Here is a 23,735-nt window from a genome sequence, read left to right as displayed (position 1 = left end):
TTGTTCTGTCCAGGTGAGAACCTGTATTCACATCCATTAGAGTAGATCATCTGAACTAGTAAAGAGCCTTCTTCCCTAGTTGCTGACGGAGAAGGAGCCTCTTAGTTGATTTTAGACGTGCAAGTCTGTGCCAGAGGACTTCTAGTGTCTGTGGCGACTCAGTCCTGTCTCTGATGTTTGTGGCACTGGTCTTTCTCTGTGTGAACGGTAGCAGTTTCGGGGTTTCTGCCCGTCCCTGTCGGGGATGTAGCACTGCCCAGGGCCTTGGTGCAGTACCAGAGTTGGGCTGTTTCTCTTGCTCAGCCTTCAGTCTTGTCCCAGCTGACAAACATTATGAGTGGAAGACAGCCAAGAACTCCATACAGTGTGAGACAAAGGCCTTTTGGAAGCTTGCTTTTGCCAAATAGAAACAGCTACCCTCACCCTCACCTCGGCCCTGAGCTTTTTAACAGCATCATATGGTTGCATGAAGGACATAATGTGTTCTTTGAGCGGCTCTGGGCCCGGCTGTAGTAAGGCGAGTATTCGTGTCTTACATGCTTAGGAAGAGACACCAGCCCAGGATTTGAGCTGCAGAGAGAACATGCTAGAAGTGGCTTTGTTTCTGTGCAGTTGGAACTGCATCCAAGTTAGGATAAAATCACATGTGAGGAGAATAATGCCCAGAAATGTCTGCTTTCCTGAACTCAGAGTAAAGGGGGCACAAAGAGCCCTGGCCGGAGAGCTCAGTTGGTTAGAGCATCATCCCAAAGCACTGAGGCTGCTGGTTCAATTCCCGGTCAGGGCACACACAGGAACAGATGTTCTTGTCTCTCTCCGGCTCTCTCCTTTCCTCTCTGTAAAGTCAATAAAATAAACATTTAAAAGGGGATATGAGGGAACGCAAAGAGACATGAACTCATTCAAGTAGAGATTAACATTGGCTTAACTCTATCCCCCTTAATTTTCAAATAGTGAATTTAGAAAGTTATTTTACTGCAAAGACCCATCTAGCTCTGCTGCTCCATCACCAAGAAGCCTAAGTAAAGAATAAAAGGAGTATTTTTCTGGAAGGAATTTAAGAAAAAAAAAAACCTCCCAGAATTTAATCTCTGTACAGTATTATCTTTCTAGTAAGAGAGCCCAGATCTTGCTTCCCCGTAACCTTCCAAGTTGCAGTCTGTGTTCTGTCTATCAGAAATTCCTCCTTCCCACCCACGAGTACCCTTCTGTTGTGGGAGAGGGAGGGCCTTTCCAGTCTTTTGCCTGGGGCGAAGCCAACCCTCAAACTGTGGTTTGCTCTGAGTCTCCCTGCTGAAGCATGGCTGTTTCCCACACCCAATAAAGAAGCAAAAGTCTTGTATATGATGACCAGGTCTTGAGCGGGGGCCAGTGCTTACACAACTCTCCCATTCCCAGGACATTGACTGATGACAGTGCGGCCCTCATCCCTGGGCTCTTAACCCACAAGTACAGAGTGCTAATATTGTATGTTCAAACCTCGCATTTCTTAGAAATTATACAGCGAGAACTTTATATAATTTTTCTGTCCATTTATGAATGACTATCAAGGCAAAACAGTTCACATGCTCTGGCATTGGTAGAGTTTAAGGATTGGGGTTAATAGAGGCTATGGGGACCTGGGGGGGGCTGACTTCTGCCCAAGTCTAATATATGTTTGCTTTTCACATTGCCTGGGTATTTGCCAGGGTTTCTTATCATATTTGATTGCTTTAATCTCATCCCACTTAGCCTTGGCTTTGATGAAACACCTGGGGACTTGTCCACATTGCTGACTTTCTGGAATTTGGTATGGTATAGGATTGTAATCATTTCGTTATCCTCACTAAACAAGTCAGAAGCTAGAAGCTTTGTACTTGGAAAGAGTATCTGCCTTTTTAAGATGCAGTACATACAGGTTGTATTGAGACTTAAACAAGCTTGACTCTAGTAGATTGAGAATTATTTCTCAGCTCACTTAAGATTCCACTTGGCCGCAGTGTAACAGAACCCTCTCCCCCATCCTCTCCCAATGGCTTCAATAAGTTAGAGATGTATTTTGTTCTTTCATATAATAAAAAATCTAGAGATAATCTCATCTGGATTCCATGGTGCTGTCAGGAGCCCATGTTCCTTCTGTCTGTATCCTTAGCAAGTAACTTTCCCCTGATGCCTGTCCACCTCTGGCTAGGGATCGAGTTCTGGGTAAGAACAATAGTGAAGGGCGAAGTTTGTGTACCAGCCCTGTCTACCCCTCTTAAAGAGCTTTCCCCAAAACTACACCTGGAAACTTTCTATTTCAGAACTGTTATTTCTAGGTACAGGAGAAACTGGGAAATACAATTTTTTAGCTGGACACACATTACCCAAACAAAATCAAGGTAGGGTTATTAGAAAGAAAGGGCGAAGTGATAGGCAAGAGGCAGTCTCCTAAGCAGTCAGGTCACCTGGCTGACTTTATGTTGTTGTTTGAGGTAAAGACTGATCTTACTACTACAGGACATCGATGTTGAAGGTCCTGCCACAAAGTCCGCATCTAGGAAGGGGCATTTATTTTTGAGGGGGATCTACAGAGGGCTTACTTAACATTTGTGGCTGAGTGCAACTTGCTTATAAGTAACATGCTAGGCCCCAAAGTCCAGAGAATGGTCCTGTTATAAGATTACATTTCTGTGTAAACAGATGTGCCTATTCTCTTGTATAGCAATTTATTGTTGCTAAAAAAATGAATCGTTGTTATAAAGTGAGGATTTTTTGTTTGTTCTTTATGGAGTAATTGTTTCTTAAGCACCTTCTCTGAACAAGTAAGTTATTCTAGGCACTGTGGGTGAAACAAAACATAATCAGACATAAATCGAACCATTTTCACTGTGTATTGTCCAGACAGAGAAAAAAAATACATACATAAGTGGCTGTAATACAAGGTAGAATGTGCTAAATGTGATAAGATACATACAAATAAATTTTTATAAGCATTCAAAAGAGGAAAAGATCATTTCTCCCAGAGAAAATTGAGCAAATATGATCTGGGAACCTAAACATATGTTTTCATTTTTAGAGTTTTCTTTCACAGCTAGTGAGCATCGTGGTAAGGCTAGAAGAGTACATAAGCCACTCACTACCATTCACACATCGTTACAGCTAGAGGCAGACTCGCACATCCTGCCGCCCTTCAGTCCTCAGTAAACTGAGGCGGAGGTTTGAGAAGGAATGGGACATTTACTGAGTGTCTGCTCTATATACCTGGTACTTTAATTATTTCAAGAAATCTTTATTGAATGCCTGGGCTAGATTTGCTTATGTGATATTTATTTAATCCCCAACAGTTCAACAAGGTAATTATTATTGCTTTTGAGGAAGCTGAAGCTTGGAGAAGTTAAGTCACTTGCAAAGGTCACCCTTTATTATCTATGACTGAGCTTCCATTTGAGCCTAGGCAGCGTTTGACTGTAAAGCCATGCTTTTTCTTTCCGGAGACCCTGTCTTTCACTGATGACCTCATCTGGTTTGTAGCCATAAATGTTAAACAGTCAATTCCTTTTTCACCCTGGTGTAATGGCCAGTCTTCTACCCAGCTGGTTGAAACTTGAACTTCATTTGGATACTTCAACTTGTTTGTTACCTACTTAAATATTATTAGAACTCACTTTCCTTTTAACTTTTTTTTTTAATTAAGTGAGAGGTGGGAGACAGAGACAGACTCCCACATGTGCCCCGACTGGGAAGGCCAGCAAGCCCCCTACTGGGTGATGCGCTGCCCATCTGGATCTGCTGCTTCATTGCTCAGCAACCAGCTATTTTAGTGCCTGAGGAAAGGCTATGGAGCCATCCTCAGTGCCTGGGGCCAACTTGCTCAAACCATTCGAGCCATGGCTGCAGGAGGGGAAGAGTAAGAGAGAGAGAAGAGAGAGAGAGAGAGATAAAGAAACAGATGGTTGCTTCTCCTGTGTGCCCTGACCAGGAATAGAACCCAGGACTTCCACATGCCAATACTCTACTGCTGAGCCAACCAGCCAGGCCCTTTGGACTTTTTTATAATTTATTTTTTATAAATAACTACATATAGGCCCTCGCCAGATGGCTCAGTGAATAGAGTGTCATCCTGGCACACCAAGGTCGCAGGTTCGATCCCTGGTCAGGGCACATAAGAGAAGCAATCAATGAATATACAACTCAATGGAACAACGAAGTGGAACAATGAGTTGATGCTTCTCTTTCTCTCTCTTTCTCTCTCTTTCTCTCTCCCCCCCCTCGCTCTCTCAAATCAATGGATATTTAATAAAAAACAAGTACATATAGATGGTACAGAGTTTTGTGTTTTTTATGTTATTTTCTTTTCTTTTTTTTAATTTTTTTTATTTTTCTGAAGTTGGAAATGGGGAGGCAGTCAGACAGACTCCCGCATGCACCCGACCGGGATCCACCCGGCACGCCCACCAGGGGGCAATGCTCTGCCCATCTGGGGCATTGCTCTGTTGCAACCAGAGCCATTCTAGCGCCTGAGGCAGTGGCCATAGAGCCATCCTCAGCACCCGGGCCAACTTTGCTTCAATGGAGCCTTGGCTGCGGGAGGGGAAGAGAGAGACAAAGAGGAAGGAGAGGGGAAGGGATGGAAAAGCAGATGGGCGCTTTTCCTGTGTGCCCTGGCCGGGAATCGAACCCAGGACTCCTGCACACCAGGCCGACGCTCTACCACTGAGCCAACCGGCTAGGGCCTAAATGGTACAAAGTTTAAAAAGGTATAAATGATATATAGTAAGTAAAAAAATTAGTTTCCCTCCCACACCAGCGTCTAGCTAACCAGTTCTCCATGAAGTTACCAGTTTTTTTGTATCTTCCATAATTTTTCTATGCAGATATTAACATTGTGTTGTGTTTGGGTTGTCACATATATACATTTGTGTTTATTCCTTTTGTGTTTACTATGCTCGTTCTTCTTATTTAGTCTTTGTGTTTAGATGTTCCAGCAAGATTTTAAATGAAGAAAAACTTATCCTGCCCAGGTAGCTCAGTTAGTTAGAGCATCATCTGATACCAAAGTTGTGGGTTTGATCCCTGTCAGGATACATATAAGAATCAACCAATGAATACATAAATAAGTGGAACAACAAATTGATGTTTCTCTCTCTCTCTTTCTCTTTCTCTTTCTCTTCCTCTCTCTTTCAAATCAATCAATTAGCCCTAGCCAATACCTCGGTGGTTAGAGCATCATCGAGATGCATAGAAGTTGCTAGTTTGATTCTCAGTTGGGGCACATTCAGAAACAGATTGGTGTTTCTGCTCTCTTTCTCCTTTGCTCTCTCTAAAATCAATCAATAAATTTTTAAATTAAAAAAAATAATCAATAAAAATTGTTTTAATATATATATTTTTAGTATTTTATTTAGACAATTTTAACATTGGTCAACTAGAGTACATAGATTTAAAGAAAACATCTCTACATCATTTTGACATTCGATTGTGTTGTATACCCATCACCCAAAGTCAAATTGTCCTCCGTCACCTTTTTATTTGTTTCTCTTTATGTCCCACTCCTCCCCCGACCCCCTCCTCTCTCCTCCCTTCCCCTCCCCCTGGGAATCACTACATTCTTATTCATGTCCATGAGTCTCAATTTTGTGTCCCACCTATGTATGGAATCATACAGTTCTTAGTTTTTTCTAATTTACTTATTTCACTCAGTATAATGTTATCAAGGTCCATCCATGTTGTCATAAATGTCACTGTGTCATCATTTCTTATGGCTGAGTAGTATTCCATAGTATATATGTATCACATCTTCTTTATCTGGTCCTCTATTGAAGGGCATTCCAGTTGTTTCCATGTCTTGGCACCGTGAACAATGCTGTGATGACCATGGGGCTGCATGTGTCTTTACGTACCAATATTTTTGAGTTTGGGAGGTATGTATCCAGTAGAGGGATTGCTGGGTCATATGGTAGTTCTGTTCTTAATTTTTTGAGGAACCACCATACTTTCTTCAATAATGGTTTTACTACTTTACATTCTCACCAACAGTGAATGAGGGTTCCTTTTTCTCCGCATCCTCTTCAACCCTTGTTATTACCTGTCTTGTTGATAATAGCTAATCTAACAGGTATGACGTGGTATCTCATTATAGTTTTGATTTGCATTTCTCTAATAGCTAGTGAAGATGAGCATATTTTCATATATCTATTGGCCATTCGTATTTCTTCTTGGGAGAAGTGACTGTTCGTGTCCTCTTCCCATTTTTTTTTATTGGATTGTTTACTTGTTTGTTGTTGAGTTTTGTGAGTTCTTTATATATTTTGGATATTAGGCCCTTATCTGAGCTGTTGTTTGAAAATATTATCTCTCATTTAATTGGCTGTTTGTTTTGTTGTCAGTTTCTTCTGCTGTGCAGAAGCTTCTTAGGTTGATGTAGTTCCATTCATATATCTTTGCCTTCACTTCCCATGCCTTTGGAGTCAAATTCATAAAATGTTCTCTATGGCCACAGTCCATGAGTTTAGTACCTATGTTTTCTTCTATGTAATTTACTGTTTCAGATGTTATATTTAGGTCTTTGATCCAATTGTTTTAATATTTAAAAATATAAAAATTGAAATTAATGAAGAAAAAATCATTGATTTGAAAATATGATTGCTGCCACAGCAACATAAGTAGATATTCTTACTAATAACAGTTCCCAAACAACGTGAAAAAATCTAACTCAATAAAGAATATTTTTATTTCCAAGAGCTCTTTACTAACAATGGTTTTGCTCCTCTGCTACTCATCCAGGGAAACTGTCTGTGGGACAGTAGGACTCTTCAGCCCTCATACTGATTCCTGGTCTCTTCCCCATCCTGACTGGAGTATCTCTCAGCACTCTTCACATTTAAGCTCACTGACCGGGATGTAGTGCTGAAAGCAGAAGCCCAGGGTGCTCCCTCCTGCCTCCCTCCTGCCTCCCTCCTGCCTCCCTCCTGCCTCCCCATTGGGTCTCTCCCTCAGGCTGGCAGCTGTGGCAGCAGCGGTTGAGGGGAATGGGCTTGTCTTGGAGCCAGTGCCACAGCCTGGCCTCCTGGTGCTCCTTCTGGTTCAAGTCCCCAGAAGGCTTGCTGGAGCAGCAGCAGGGCCCCTGGGCCCTCTCGGACCCTCTGAAAACCTGCCACACTCCACATAGCTGCACTCCTGGCTTTGCCCACGGACTCAGCTTTCTTTGTGCCCCTTCTTCGGCTCAGAGAGGAAAGTCAGTTGAGTGAACTCTTGGGGGTTGTTTGCAGAGATATGGAACATCTCAGATTGGTTCTTTTGAAAGTGCTACAGTCCTCCACCTCTGAAATCACTTTGTTCTTTGTCAGGTCTCTGAAACACATCACTGCATGCACGACCCCTTGGTCCCCCTCACATCTGCCTCGCCCAGAACCTGTACACACATTTCCCTGAAATGGGATATTCCCACACATGAGTATTGAAGGGTTAGTTAACACTTCACTAAAGCTACTCAGTTTCTCCTTTTTACCTTAAAAAATAAAGATAAAAAATATTGATAGTGTAGTCTATCTCTCTCAATAAAATCAATCAATAAAAAAAGTTTTTTTAAAGTTAAAAAAAAATGTACATGTAACGTTAGGTCAACAAGGTGGCAACTGGTAGCGAATTCTGCCAGTAGCACTCAGAGCATGGTGGCGGCTCAGCGTTCTTTCTCGTTCTGTGTCCTCGCCTGTGCCTGACCCGTGCTGACTCACTCCCTTCCGCAGAGGGGCAGACCTTCTAGAGTGCAGAGCTCTGTGGCTGGGTCAAGCTTTGAGCCACTCTTGTTAGGTGATACACTTCTAATATTTGACCCCAGTAGGAGACATTTGTTAAATAGCGGTTGAGTTTAACACTGAGGAAAACTCAGACTTGAGAGAACAAATGCTTTTCCAATTCATGCATGTGGACCTGTGTGCAGTACCCAGATGCCCTGCTTCCTTGCCCAGGGTCTTTCAGCAAGACCGTCTCAACTCTGCTTCAAGAGATTTCCCTTCCCTGGGTCTTGGCCATCAATGGCATTACTAGGAAGATTTTTCCCAAAAATTACTTTATTTTGACAGTTTTCCTTTTCCTTTTGTCTCACCAGAGGGTTACAAACCACTCGTTCTCTTACAGCAAAGGGACTGTAAAGGGCGTCAGCACAGATCGTTGTCTCTTCTCTCTCTCACAGGCCATCTTTGGCGGCCACACACTACCGAGCTCCAATTTATGGGTGATGAACAATGGTGCAGCCTGCAGAATTTCAAGTGCCACAGCGAGCGGCCAGAAGCCAACCACTCTGCCACAAAAAGTGGTGCCACCTCCAAGTTCTTCCTCCTCCCTGGCCCCCAAGCCCCCATCCAGTCACAGACAAGTCCTCAGAAAGGCAACATTCCAGAGGGCTTCCAAGTAAGTTTTCAGCAGTCTCCTGAGTCGTGTCAACTCCGAGCTAATAGTACTCTTTACTTGTGCATCTTCAAGACAGTTTGTATTGACTTGTTGAAAACAAGTACACCCGATGGCCGATAAAGGCAACTCTGGTTCTCAGCTCTGGCTACAGACGAGACTCGCCTGGGGAGCTACTGGAACTGCCTGAGTTTGCTCTCTTGCTTACCCTGTGGGAGGGGCAGGCACTGCTCTGTTAGGTTCCCAGGGATTGGGAGAGAGCTGCCACCAAAGCGGGAGTCCGGTGGTTGCTAACCACCTCTTACAGCCTCTGGCAGGAGCTCCAGGCAGACGGTGCACCAGGTAACAGTGCTGGCCTGTGGGCTTGGGGAAAGGAAAGGAAGTCCTCCCGGAGGTATTCTTCTCTTGGTCATTCTACAGAGTCAGACTATAGAGTTTCATGGGAAAATCAATACCCTACGCCCTTCCCTTGTTTGTTTGTTCACTTTTAGGCACTTGAGTAGGGACAGGAGTGGGGTTTATTGGGAAGATGAACTTCCGTGACGTTAGTCAGCAGACTCTGTGTGGCCACATTCTTGATACTATGGGGTCTAAAAAAATATTAATACTTTTTCTCCCACCTTTTAAGTTCTTCTGGCTGGGTTAATAATCAAATTAACAGAGATAGATTAACAGGAGAAAAATCAAGGTTTTAATACATGCACGCAGGGAATTCACATATGCATGAAAATTCCAAAGAGAGTGAAGAACACTGGGTGTGTACGACATTTTTGACAAAGGAGAGAGTGAGGGGGATTGTGGGGGCCTTAGATTTCCGAAATAAGAATGGGTGATTTCCAAGAGTTGAGGTGGAGGGGACATAGGTGACAGAAACAGCGGGCACGGCAGGCATCTAGCTGCAGGTGGGGAGTGGGAGTCCTCCTGCCCGGATGAGGAGTCTCCAGGTCCTTGGGCCAAGGCTCAGTTCCCAAAGCAGGAAAGAGGGGCTGGTCAGAGTCTCCCTCTGAGTCTTGTTTCTTAGTTAACAGCCTAACGTCAATAACCTGAAAGCCAGCTTCAGGCTGCAGCATTGATTCCCGCCAGCACTGTTGCTAGTCTGTCGGTTTTATCTCAAAAAACGCATTTCACTCCTCCGTCACATTCTTGTCGGTCACATCCTTCCTCTACCTCCTGCCATTTTTTAGCTAGTGAACCAGAGGTAAACTGGTAAAGGGATGTTGGTTCTAACAGTCCTTCTCCATTTTAGACTGGAGAACTTTTCCAAGATGTTTGGAAGAGGCAGGCAAACATCTCTTGTGTAAACACCTAGAGGAGATTTGTGTATTTCTGCTGTTCTCATTACAGCTCCCCGGCTCCTCGTTCATTTGTCCTTTGCGAAACCAAATCCAGTTGTAAGAAAGAATCCTATGATGTTGCAAAAACGGTTACTGTTTTTCTCCCCTTGCACAGTGAATCAAATTCTGAATTTGGGTTGAAAACAGTCCCTTGTGACTGTTTTAATTATATTGCTACCATTATTCATCTATCCAACAAATATTTATTCAGTGCCTACTAAGTGCCAAGCACTGGTCTGGGAATAATTGGCATTGTAATCACTTTGCAGAATTCTCTGGGGCCGTAGGGAAGGGCAATAGGAAGGCTGCAGTTGGTGGTGGAAAGCCAGCAGTGCCATAGGAAGGAAGCTGGTCGGCCCCTCACTTTAGAAAGGGGAGAGGCAAACCTTCAGGGCGCCCCCTCTGGAGCCCAACTGCTGGATTCCCATCCCCGCTCCGCACTTCACTGACTTGAGGCCTTCGGCAGGTTACAGGTTATTAATCTCAGGGCCTTAGTTTCCTCACATGTGAATGGGGGTAAAAAGAACATCTGTCTAGGACAGTGGTAAATATTATCAGAGTTATTACCTGTGCAGTACATGGAGTGAGAGCCAGCACCAGCATCCTAACTACTCTGTCCTTCACAGGTTTGAGAAGCCCACAGCTAGGTAGGAGAATGAGTGAGTTGAATGTGAATGTTGAATTTGCGGGTGTGCTTTCTGTTTGTGGATTCTCTGATTACTGCCAGTACCCCAACCTGGCCCGTGGTGGCCTGTGTGGCTAGCTGGCCTGCTGGTAGAGAGGTAGGCTCGGTCAGCAGGCAGCAGGGCTGGACATTGGAGAACACCACGCCCTGCCCTCAACTCGCTGCTGGCGAGAGAACTCTTCAACCTTCCGAGGTGGGACTGCAGCTCTGTGGACGGACTTTGCTTTGCTGCATTTTTGTGGTTTCTCCTCTCTGACAGGCAGGAGTGTGGGAAAACCGGAAACAGCTCAGCACCAAAAATGCACAGAAGGGGGGGAAAAGCAGATTTCTTCAGTATTTAAGAAATATAATCCAAGAATCAAAAGGCATGCTGTGAGGCGTTGTTCCAGGAAATAGTTTCCAATTTGCCTTTAAAACTCTAGCACAAGTCTCTGAAGCTAAATAAGTTAGCACTAATGGAGACCTTAATGTTCTCTCATACATGTAAAATGTACGGTGTTGTGAGGGCCCCCTGTTTTCAGTGTTCTGATTTTTAGGAAAAAGAAAAACATTGTTTTTATCTATATTGACTCAATGAAAAATTCCCTTTATGAAGAATCCAGATAAGAGGGGTTTTTTTTAAATAACCTTTTTTTTATTATTATTTATTCATTTTAGAGAGGAGAGAGAGGGAGAGAGAGAGACAGAGAGAGGAGAGAGAGACAGGGGGGAGGAGCTGGAAGCATCAACTCCCATATGTGCCTTGACCAGGCAAGCCCAGGGTTTCGAACCGGCGACCTCAGCATTTCCAGGTGTACACTATATCCACTGCGCCACCACAGGTCAGGCTTAAATAATCTTTTTATTTTAGAATAAATTTAGATTTATAGAAAAGTCTTGAAGATAGTACACATTAAAGGTTAGTATGCCCAGTTTCCCCACCGTAAACGTCTTCTATAGCTATGGTACATTTGAAGAACGTACCATACTAAGAAACTGCCATTGGTGCATTACTAGGCACTAAACTCCATACTTTACTTGGATTGATGAAGTTATTTTTAACCTAGAGAAACCTTTCAAGGCTTTTCAAGTTGGGATCCTCAGTATTCGTTGATATGTTCTTATTCTAAAGTAATTCATGTGTCTGGCTAGCATAGCATGTTACTTAACGTCTTTGTGGCTCAGTTTCCTATTTTAAAATAAAGATAATAATAGTACCTGCCTCAGAGGGTTATTGGGCAAAATGAATGAATTAATGGATGCCAAGGACACAGTGCCTGGCACCTAACATATATAAAGTAAGTGTTAGGTATTCTAGTTAACGCTGAGAGGGCAGTTCATGACATTTTCGTCTATATTTGTTTGCTTTCTTCATCCTAGCTGTTTTACTTCATTGGCTCAAAGCTCATTGTAGCCCTTACTTCAGCTCAGTTTGGACTAATCAGGAGCCCTCCGTTGTGACTGGTGATACTGAGTCACACTCAGGAATGCCATAGTTGCCCCAGGAGACACAACTAATGAGAAGTTGTAATGAGCTGTTGGCCATGCCAAGCCCTGTGTTTTGGGGTTGAACTTCAAAATTCTCCTAGCACAGAAGTTGGCATTACACAAATATAGAAGCAATTTCCAAGAGCATCAAAGTTTCCACATCCTAGACGGTTGATTTTAGAGAACAATAGGACATAAAAGATGGAATGTCGTTTGGATTTTGGTGCAAAGGGAGTTGAGGATCAGAACAGTGGAGTCCTGTTTCTTTATGATAATATTCAGGTCACTTTCCCTCTAAAGGTTTAAGTTTCCCATCTGTAAAACAAAACCACTGTCCCTACTGAATAATTACCCAAAATAACTTGTTTTCTGTCTGTTCCATTGAAAGCTTTTTTATGAGCACATTTGTTTTTTAATCCTGATGCTTCCCAGCCACTCTCATCATCCCTTTTTGGCCCAGCAGTTCTTTGTCAGAGTTCTCAAGTGCGTACACTTACATCTCCTTCAGCTAAATGGCATTGGTCAGTTCTGTGGAGAGACTGATGGAGACCGTTCTTAACCTTTTCTGTAGTGCCAGCAGCCTGCCTTGATTTTCCTCTCTAATGTCTGCAGCACTTCATAAGTTAGTACCCACTTCAGGTCCTCCTTTCCAAACTATTGCAGGTATTTCTTCCGGCGGTCAGCTGAACTGAGAAGTGTGACAGCCTGTGAACAACAACATGCGTACGAATCGTCCCTTCCTCATAAATGACCTTTCCCGCAGAGCCTGGAGCGTAACTCTCTCCAGGAAATAGGGAGAGAAACCTGAGCAGTGCAGGTTTGCCAGGGACCTGGGCATCACTCATAGACTAGATAGAGATGGCCTGGGAAGGGCAGGGTCAGAGCTGTCGTACCTTGGGACTCCTCTGAAGAAAGAAGACGGCAAGAAACTCCAGACTTAACCAAGGTGCTTTTCTCTAAACAGCTGGGGTTAACTTTCCTTCCCCAGGCTTTGGAACTTCTTCTTCAGGGTGACCTCTGGGGCTGGAAGGTGACTGCGGTTCTGTCTCAGCACCAGGACAAGGGCGTCCATTACAAGCTGCTGGGCATCCGGGGAGGATGGCCCTCGGAGCTCAGCGGTGCAGTACAACCAAATGCCAGCTAAGCCAACCCAAGCATTGGGTGATGTCAGAAATAGGATGAAAGATGCTCAGAAATTAATGTCAGAAAAATATAAAAGTAGGATCAGGTTAAAAAAAAAGTATCTTTTTCACATCCAATTCTCTAAAGTGAGGCAAAATGGTAGGGAGTTACGATGGTCCAGCAGTAGGTTCTTTTTTTTTTTTTTTTTTTCGTATTTTTCTAAAGTTAGAAATGGGGAGGCAGTCAGACAGACTCCCGCATGCCCCTGACCAGGATCCACCCGGCATGCCCACCAGGGGGCGATGCTCTGCCCATCTGGGGCGTCGCTCTGTTGCAATCAGAGCCATTCTAGTGCCTGAGACAGAGGCCACAGAGCCATCCTCAGCGCCCAGGCAAACTTTGCTCCAATGGAGCCTTGGCTGTGGGAGGGGAAGAGAGAGACAGAGGAAGGAGAGGGGGAGGGGTGGAGAAGCAGATGGGCGCTTCTCCTGTGTACCCTGGCCGGGAATCAAACCCGGGACTCTTGCCCGCCAGGCCGCTCTACCACTGAGCCAACCGGCCAGGGCCAGCAGTAGGTTCTTGATGTGAGTGAGCATAGGTGTCATATTGTAGGTTAACCATCTCTTTCAACTTTTCAACCTTTTCTCATTTGTAGTGTTAAGAAATATGATTGGATCTGTAGCATATCCCTCCTTTAGTATAGGATTCTCTAAATTATGCATTTCCAAAAAATATACTTAAAAAGAGTTCCTGGCCTTGCCTGTTAGCTCAGTTGGTTAGAGCACCATCCGATACACCAAGGTTGAGGGTTTGATTCCCTAGTCAGAGCACATGCAAGAATCAACCAATGAATGCATCAAATAATACATCAATGTTTCTTTCTCTTCCTTTCTCCCTAAATATCAATAAGTTAAAATAAAAAAATAAAAAAAAGATTCCTGGACCCAATTCCAGTGTAGGCAGAGGCAGGGGGAGGGTTTCCCTTCACATGAGTGCGTAAGCCTCAGATACCAGCGGGTTCTCCAAGAGTCCCAGTTCTGACTCTGTCTACCAGGAGCTAGCATCAGATTCCACAGGTTAAGGGTTCCGTCCTGTAAGACTGCATGCACACACATGCGCATGCACACACAGACACACTTTCAGATGCCAGTCACAAACCCAGACATGTAACCTGTGCTTCTGACCAGCCAGCTAGAGATTAGAAGTTCCCCTTCCAACCAGAATGCCAGTGCAAATCCAGGTTACCTGTACCTATTGGCCACATATGAGAGATTCCGAAAACCCACTCTTTCGGTTTGACTACTTTGCTAGAATGGCTCACAGAACTCAGAGAAACATGCTTATTATAGAAGGCTGCAACTCAGGAGCAGCCAGATGGAAGAGATGTGTAGGATAAGGGCGCAGAGCTGCCACGCTGTCTCCATGGCACCGCTTTGCCTACAGCTCCATGTGTGCACCAGCCTGGAAGTTCTCCAAACCTCATTATCTTGGGGTTCTGTGGAGCCTTGAATTACATAGGCATGATTGATTAATCATTGGCCAATTAGTGTTTGAGTCAACTGAAAGCTCCAGCCCTCTAATTACATGGTTGGTTCTCCTGGCATCCAGCCCCCATTTTTAGGTGATTCCAAAGCCACCTCTATAATAGAGCAAAAGACACCTTTATCACTCGTAACACTTAGGAAATTCCAAGGGTTTGGTCAGCTATGAGCCAGAAGCAGGAGGAAGACCAAAAGTGTATTTCTTATCATAAATCACACTGTCACAATAATCATAGATGTGTAGTGCAGAGGCATGGTGTGGGGCTGTGAATGTGGCAGAGCCAGGGCTGGAGTCCACCTCAGCTATTGTGCTAACCCCAGGCTCTTCCCAGTAGACCACTCACTTCAAATACCCACCAATTATTCAGATCCATTCTCTACAGCAAATGGCAGATTAATCATCCTAAAATACTGCCTTTGAGAAAGTGCAATGTAAGCACTTAAGAACTTACATTCTTCCCCTTTCACACCAGTTTTCCCACTTACAAGGCCAATAAAAAGCTCAGCAGAGGGAAGAATTAGTGTCACTCTTATGCTGAGGTGGGGGGGGGCGCGGATTTCTGTTAGATGTAGGAGGATTAGAGTGAAGAACAACATTAAGGGGTTTTATACCCTACCTTCCTATAAGAGTGCAGTCTAGGACTCAGTGACAGACCTGGAATACCCCAGAGAATGCCCTCACTCTGAGGGTCGGCGCTGGGGGAAGCGAGATGGGGCCAGTCAAGGAGTCTGCCGCTTAGACTCTCCTCTACCAGCCGTCTGCATTTGGGCCTGTCAGTGGTGGCACTCAGAGAGCTGGGCACGACGATAACCACACCTAACCAAAGGTTACATTGGGGAGGTGTGGTCCAGCAGGGAGAAGAAATGGAGTGCTGGGTCTTCCTTTGGTGGTTCATATATGTGTGATTTAAACTGAAATCTAACTTTTCGTTTCTGCCCCCCGTTTGTTAAACCAGTTGTTAAAATGGTAACATAACTGCCAGGTGTTTCCCATCTCTCACTTCCCTTTCTTCTTTTCTGACTACGAAAATCCCTTTTTAAAAGAGACAGGAACTTACACCAATGTTTGACAGAATCTGTATCCATTCCTCCGTGGTCATAAGTCCTTAAACTTAGACTTTCCTTTCTGAAGAGGAATAAATATTTTAAAACCTTGGGTCCTGGGAATAGGGAGTACAGCTTAAGGAAATCCCCATGAAGAAGGTTCAAAGGAGCTGCCAACCTCTGAAATAAGTCGAAGCAAAAAAGAAAAATTTTAGAAAATTCCTAATGTATATTCTTTTCTTTTAAGATTTTATTTATTGATTTTTTTTAAATTTTTTTTTAGAGAGGAAAGAGAGAGAGAAAGAGAAAGGGGGCAGGGGAGGAGCAGGAAGCATCAACTTGTAGTAATTGCTTCTCATATGTGCCTTGACCAGGCAAGCCCAGGGTTTCCAACTGGCGACCTCAGCGTTCCAGGTCGATGCTTTACCCACTACATCACCACAGGTCAGGCTTGTGTATATTCTTGACAAAATCTAAGAGGGAGCTCATCTAGAAAAGCTCTCCTATAGAGAGAGCAAGCAGCCTGAGGCAGGGAGGACTGCATGGAAGTTAGAAATAACTATGTGAAAAATTGGGTTGAACACAGTGAATAGAGATTGGTCACTTTAGAAAATTTAATTAGTGAAATAAAGGACAAATCTCAATTTCTGCCAAAGTTCTGAGGAAAAGTATACAAAGATAAACATGAGAGACAATATAGAGCAAAACCTTTCAAAAATGAGAATACAATAGTCATTATTGGCAAAATAGGCCAAAAATAATGACAGGGTTTTGAACAATGCCATTAATGAGATTAAATTAGTAGATATGCAACTGTATATCCTGCAGAGCTCTGATAGAATATTTTTATAAACTAGAACATTTCAATGAAATCCTTGAAAAGTAGAAAATATGTAGTCCTCATACTCTAACCACTTTACAATAAAAAGAGATAAAGTAACTTGAATCAAAATTCTATTACAAACTATATTGAATAAGAACTGTACATATCAGAACATGACAATGATGCCCATTATCTCCATTTTTTATATTCATCATGGTACTAGAAGTCCTTGCCAGAGCATTTAGACAAGAAAAAGCATAAAAGTCATCCAAATTAGAAAGGAAGAAGTAAAACTGTCTCTATTTGCACATGACATTAATTATATATAGAAAACCCTCAAGTTTCCCCCCCCCAAAAAAAAACCGGTTAGAACTAATAAATGAATTTAGTAAAGTTGCAGGATACAAACCCAATATACAAAAAATCAGTTGCATTTCTATACACTAACTATCAGAAAGAGAAATTAAGAAAACAATCCCATATATAATTGCATCAAAAATAAAATACCTCAGAATAAGTTTAATTGAGGAGGCAAAAGATCTACATAGTGAAAACTATAAGACATTGGTGAAAGAAATTGAAGAAGACACAAATAATGGAAAGATATTCTATGCTCATGGATTGTAAGAATTAACATTGTTAAACTGTTTGTAGTACCCAAAGCAATCTAAAGATTTAAAGATTTGATGCAGCCTGATCAGGTGGTAGCACAATAGATAGAGCATTGACCTGGGATTTTGAGGACCCAGGTTCTAAACCTCGAGGTCACCAGCTTAGGGTATGGGCTATTCTGACTTGAGTGCAGGCTCACCAGCTCGACCACCCGGTCGCCAGCTTGAGCATGGGATCATAGACATGATCCCATAGTTGATGGCTTGAGCCCAAGGTCACTGGTTTGAAGGCTTAAGATTGCTTGCTTGAGTAAGGTGTCACTGGCTCAGCTTGAGCCCCCCAGTTGAGGTACATATGAGAAGCAATCAATGAACAGCTAAGGTGCCACAACTATGAATTGATGCTTCTCATCTCTCTCCCTTCCTGTCTGTCTGTTTCTGTCAGTCTGTCTCTCTCTCTCTCTCTGTGTCTCTCCCTCTCTTCCTCTCTCCTCCATCTCATCTCTGCCCCTCTTTCTCTCTTCCTCTCTTCCTCTCTGTCTTTCAAATCAATGGAGGAAAACAGTGCTTTGGTTGATTAGTAATGTTTGCCACAGACAGGGCAGATGCTGAATCTGGTGAGTATGCACGCATCTTTGGTGTCACACTTGAACTAAGCTTTCATCTCTGACAGTTAGAAAAGGGTAAATAAAATAATTAATTAGGCCCTGGCCGGTTGGCTCAGTGGTAGAGCGTCGGCCTGGCGTGCAGGAGTCCCGGGTTCAATTCCCGGCCAGGGCACATAGGAGAGGCGCCCATTTGCTTCTCCACCCTCCCCCTCCTTCCTCTCTGTCTCTCTCTTCCCCTCCCGCAGCGAGGCTCCATTGGAGCAAAGATGGCCGGGCACTGGGGATGGCTCTGTGGCCTCTGCCTCAGGCGCTAGAATGGCTCTGGACGCAACAGAGCGACGCCCCAGAGGGGCAGAGCATCGCCCCCTAGTGGGCATGCCGGGTGGATCCCGGTCGGGCGCATGCAGGAGTCTGTCTGCCTCCCCGTTTCCAGCTTCGGAAAAATGAAAAAAAAAAAAAATTAATTAAATAAATAAATAAAATAAATTTTAAAAGCTAAGAAAAACAGATCAAGGAAAATCAAAAAGAAAAGTTATGTAAATGAAAATCAAGCAATAAAATTAGTTAAGTTCAAAACACTGTTTAGTTTGGGGTCAGGGAAAGAGAAAATCAACATAACTCTGCCAGAAAAATAAGAGAATTAAAATAAGAGAAAAGATTTTGAAAAGTTATGGGAACACTATGCATAATTGTATGCTACTAAATTTTAAAAAGTGGATGAAAGGTATCATTTTGAAAAAACAAACTATTATAATTGGTTCTTTTTTTTTTTTTTTCTTTTTTTCTTTATTCATTTTTAAAGAGGAGAGAGAGAGGGAGAGAGAGAGAGAGAAGGCGGGAGGAGCTGGAAGCATCAACTCCCATATGTGCCTTGACCAGGCAAGCCCAGGGTTTTGAACCGGCGACCTCAGCATTTCCAGGTCGATGCGTTATCCACTGCGCCACCACAGGTCAGGCTTATAATTGGTTCTTGACTAAAGAGAAAACCAAGTAGAGAAAGGCAAAAGTCTTTAAACAGTCTAAATTGATTCTTTTTTTTTTTTTTTTTTTTTTCTGAAGCTGGAAACAGGGAGAGACAATCAGACAGACTCCCGCATGCGCCCGACCGGGATCCACCCGGCACGCCCACCAGGGGCGATGCTCTGCCCACCAGGGAGCGATGCTCTGCCCATCCTGGGCGTCGCCATGTTGCGACCAGAGCCACTCTAGCGCCTGAGGCAGAGGCCACAGAGCCATCCCCAGCACCCGGGCCATCTTTGCTCCAATGGAGCCTTGGCTGCGGGAGGGGAAGAGAGAGACAGGGAGGAAAGCGCGGCGGAGGGGTGGAGAAGCAAATGGGCGCTTCTCCTGTGTGCCCTGGCCGGGAATCGAACCCGGGTCCTCCGCACGCTAGGCCGATGCTCTACCGCTGAGCCAACCGGCCAGGGCCTAAATTGATTCTTAAAGAAATAGGGTGCACTAGTAAGCCTAGGAAGCAATTTTAAAATATTGAATTTTCTTCCTGAAGTCTTTGGAGGCGTTCAAGTGCCTGCTAGAGCAAGCTGAAGCCCTACTCTGACAGTGCAGCCTTCTGCAGCACGGTATCTACCCTGTCTCCGGGCGTCCCTGAACTGGACTGCCCACATGCGCAGTCTGCTCCGCTGTTGTTCCTACATGCTCATGTCAGCCCCTCTCTACAGAATGCTTGTAGCCTTTTTGTTTGTTTGTTTAAGATTTTATTGACTGAGTTTACAAGTGGAGGGGAGGACAAGAAGTAGTTGCTTCACTCTAGCTGTTCATTGGTTGCTGGTCGTATGCACGTTGAACCAGCAAGCCCAGAATTTCGAACCAGCAACCTCAGCATTCCAGGTGGGCACTCTATCCACTGTGCCACCACAGGCCAGGCCTCGTAGCCTCTTGAATCTTAAGTCCTGCCTTTTATTCAAGATCAAGTTTTAATTTATCACCTTGCTGCTGCTTTAGTAAGTGCCCCAACCGTAGCTCCTCATCTGACTATGCCATCTACCTCTTCTTATTTTTTTCTTTCTATATGTGTTCTGCTTCCCGTCTGTATATATTAAAAGTCTACTATGCTGTGCATTGCTCTGGAGATTGCTGATAACACCAGTGGACAAAACAGACGTGAGCCCTGCTTTCATGAAGTTTGTTTTTGAGGAAGAAGAGATGAATGCAGGCCCCAGCTCCTTATATAGCTTATATTCGGAAATGATGCTGGTGGTAGTGAAATAGTTTTTTGCACCAAGGGGTATGCATCAAGGGTCAGTAAATAACAATTACTATTGGTCATTCATACTATGTAGAGTGTTATGAGAGGCAGTGGAGCACAACTGCATACAGCCCAGGATTTCCAGTTTGATTGGAACCCAGGTTCCTTCACTTAATTGAGTTGTTTAGGGATATCTCTTAGCTTCTGTTTCATTATCTGTAAAAGATTCCCTACATCGTGGAGTCTTTCTTAGGATTAAATGAGATCGTGTATTTCCCTGCCATATATGAGGCGTGCATGCGTGCTGGTTGGTGTAGTGGTAGTTTCTGCTGCTGCTATTGTTCCCTGTTAAGAGAAATCATGTTTTTGTTGTTAGTAAGATGATATCCATAAGTGTGATTTGGCTCTAGCTAGCAAGGCTATGGAAATTCAAACACATTCTGATTTCCTGAACACTAATAACTCTGATGACAATTGAAGGCAAAGGCTGAGTTTCAAACAAAACAAAAGATTAGATTTGGACCTACTGACTCCCAGTCAAGTTGGCTCCATAAGTTCACACTTAATATTCTCCCTCTGCTTCAAACACAGAGCAGCCAGAGATAAAAAGCTTAAAGAAGAAAACCAAAAGGGCATTGCTGAGCTACAAAACAAGAGAAACCTCTTTGGCCCCAAAGTGTACAGAAGTAATGAGAACCAGCGAAGGAGGCTGCAGCAACAAGCTCTCTGAACTCTGCTTTGGAAGCAAGCAGTGGCCGCCTGGGGCTCAGCTCCGGTGGCGTACCAGGGCCTGCGAGTGCCCTACCCCAGAGGAGAAACTCAAACCGGGCTCATTAGTGGAAAAGAACGCAGTGGTTTTCAACTGGGGATGATGTTGGCAATATCTACAGTCATTTTTGGTTTTCCTAACAGGGCGCCTGGGGTGGTGGGTCTGCTGTTGGCATGTAGTGAGTAGAGTCTAGGGATACTGCTAACATCCTGCAAAGCACAAGGCAGTTCCCCTCAACCAGGAATTATCCAGTCCAAAATGTCAACAGTACCAAGGTAAGAAAGAAAGCCTGAGCTGAAGAACGCAGTGGCTCTCCTGGTGGGAGCCTGGCAGGACTGGTGTGGGCCTTGTTGTATGAGACGACGGGCCTACAGAGTCGGGTAGGTATGACATGCCCTGACAACTGTTCCCGTCTCAAACTCACCTGGATTTCCAAGTGCTGCTGAGGCCAGGGCACCAAAATGCCACTGTCAAGTCTGGTCTGGACTGGGGTCCAGGGGACTGGGTGGAGGCAACTAGAACATCTTCAGATAGGGAAGGATAAACAAGTAGAGAGACAAGGGGAGACTCATTCCTATTCAAAATGAGCCTGCAAACCAAATTCTAAAACACATGAATAAATCTAATATTAAGAAAGGTACCAACAAAAGCAACAACTAGGACATGAATTTCTTTACAGATGAAATGTTGGGTCATGTATCTGATATACATGTCTTGTGGGACATGACATGTGACTCTGATAGGAGTGTCAGTGGAGAGACCTGAGATAATAGGTGGACAAGCAATTCTTTTGGGTTTTTTTTAATTTTTTTAAAATTTATTCATTTAGAGAGGAGAGAGACAGAGAGAGAGAGGAGAGTCAGAGAGAGAAGGGGGGAGGAGCTGGAAGTATCAACTCCCATATGTGCCTTGACCAGGCAAGCCCAGGGTTTTGAACCGGCGACCTCAGCATTTCCAGGTCGACACTTTATCCACTGCGCCACCACAGGTCAGACTAACAAGCAATTCTTTAAAAAGTAATAACTGAGAATTTTCTGGAATCAAAGACATGCATCTTTAGCTTAAAAATTTATTCCATGTACCAAAATGTACCTCCAGACACATCCTAGTGAAACTGCAAAACATTAAGCATAAAGGGAAGTCTTACATATATCTGAGAAAATTCACTTTTACTACAAAGGAACACAGAATACCAGCATTCTTCTCTCCAGCAGTCATTGGTGGCAGAAAACAAGAACTAATAGTTTCAAAGTGTTGAAGTAAAGTAACTTTCAGTCCGGAATTTTATACATTGCTAAACTGTCATTCAAGAGAGAAGGCAAAATAAAAGTAATTTGAAATATTTAAAGTCTAAGAGTATATACCACCCATGACCTTCAGTGAAAGAACTGTTGTATACAAAGACTGTGTAGGGTAAAAGGGAATGCAAAAGTGTTGGGTAACATGAAACAATGAAGTACAAAAATGTTATCAAGTATCAATAAATATTAGTGACTATAAAAGTAATTGTTGGTCGGCTTTAAAAAGATTAAACTATTTTAAGACAACAAAGCCAAGATTCAAGGACCAGAGTAGTCAGGGGATAGTGAAGGTACTTTAGGTCTTTTTGTCAAGAATAAGGCATCCATATCAGAAAAGAAGAAGTAAAGGTATCACTTTTTGCAGATGATATGATCCTATACATCGAAAACCCCAAAGACTCCACAAAAAGATTACTAGAAACAATAAACCAATACAGTAAGGTCGCAGGATACAAAATTAACATACAAAAGTCCATAGCCTTTCTATATGCCAACAATGGAATATTAGAAAACGAACTCAAAAAAATAATCCCCTTCACGATTGCAACAACAACAACAAAAAATACCTAGGAATAAACATAACAAGAATGTAAAGGACCTATATAATGAAAACTTCAAAGCATTGTTAAAAGAAATTGAAAAAGATACAATGAGATGGAAAAATATTCCTTGTTCTTGGATAGGAAGAATAAATATAATCAAAATGGCCATATTACCCAAAGCAATTTATAAATTTAATGCAATTCCCATCAAAATTCCTATGCCATTTTTTAAAGAAATGGAACAAAAAATCATCAGATTTATATGGAACTATAAAAAACCCTGAATAGCCAAAGCAATCCTAAGGAAAAAGAATGAAGCTGGGGGCATTACAATACCTGATTTCAAACTATATTATAGGGCCATGACAATCAAAACAGCATGGTATTGGCAGAAAAATAGACACTCAGACCAGTGGAACAGAATAGAAAGTCCAGAAATAAAACCACATATATATGGTCAAATAATTTTCGATAAAGGGGCCAACAACACACAATGGAGAAAAGAAAGCCTCTTCAACAAATGGTGCTGGGAAAACTGGAAAGCCACATGCAAAAGAATGAAACTCAACTACAGCTTGTCCCCTTGTACTAAAAATAATTTAAAATGGATCAAAGACCTAAATATAAGACCTGAAACAATAAAGTACATAGAAGAAGACATAGGTACTAAACTCATGGACCTGGCGTTTATTTATTTATTTTATTTTTTTTTTATTTTGTATTTTTCTAAAGCTGGAAATGGGGAGAGACAGTCAGACAGACTCCCGCATGTGCCCGACCAGGATCCACCTGGCACGCCCACCAGGGGCAACGCTCTGCCCACCAGGGGGCGATGCTCTGCCCCTCCGGGGCGTTGCTCTGCCGCGACCAGAGCCACTCTAGCGCCTGGGGCAGAAGCCAAGGAGCCATCCCCAGCGCCCGGGCCATCTTTGCTCCAATGGAGCCTTGGCTGCGGGAGGGGAAGAGAGAGACAGAGAGGAAGGAGGGGGGGGGTGGTGGAGAAGCAAATGGGCGCTTCTCCTATGTGCCCTGGCCGGGAATCGAACCCGGGTTCCCCGCATGCCAGGCCGATGCTCTACCAATGAGCAAACTGGCCAGGGCCTCGACCTGGGTTTTAAAGAGCATTTTATGAATTTGACTCTAAAGGCAAGAGAAAGCAAAGATAAATGAATGGGACTACATCAGACTAAGAAGTTTTTGCTCATCAAGAGAAACTGACAAAATAAACAGACAGCCAACTAAATGGGAATTGATATTTTCAAACAACAGCTCAGATAAGGGCCTAATATCCAAAATATACAAAGAACTCATAAAA

The 23,735-nt window shown here is 43.5% G+C and overlaps 1 protein-coding gene across 11 annotated transcripts in view; it reads left to right on the top strand.

The window, feature by feature from the left end:
• The window catches only part of TTLL5 (tubulin tyrosine ligase like 5), a 308,772-nt gene that overhangs the window by 220,285 nt on the left and 64,752 nt on the right, over positions 1 to 23,735 (top strand). For all 11 annotated transcript variants that reach the window (XR_010731041.1, XM_066272631.1, XM_066272636.1 and 8 more), the window contains one exon: positions 8,153 to 8,370. Coding sequence is in view for 10 of the 11 variants with exons in the window: in XM_066272631.1 (XP_066128728.1) it covers positions 8,153 to 8,370 (218 nt within the window). In the remaining variant the exon portion in view is untranslated. The remainder of the gene's footprint in view (positions 1 to 8,152; positions 8,371 to 23,735) is intronic.

Source organism: Saccopteryx bilineata, chromosome 4 (genome assembly GCF_036850765.1).
Source record: "Saccopteryx bilineata isolate mSacBil1 chromosome 4, mSacBil1_pri_phased_curated, whole genome shotgun sequence".
Classification (NCBI taxonomy): domain Eukaryota; kingdom Metazoa; phylum Chordata; class Mammalia; order Chiroptera; family Emballonuridae; genus Saccopteryx; species Saccopteryx bilineata.
The sequence above is the reverse complement of the archived record's forward strand: the minus strand, read 5'-3'. Positions and strand labels throughout refer to the sequence as shown.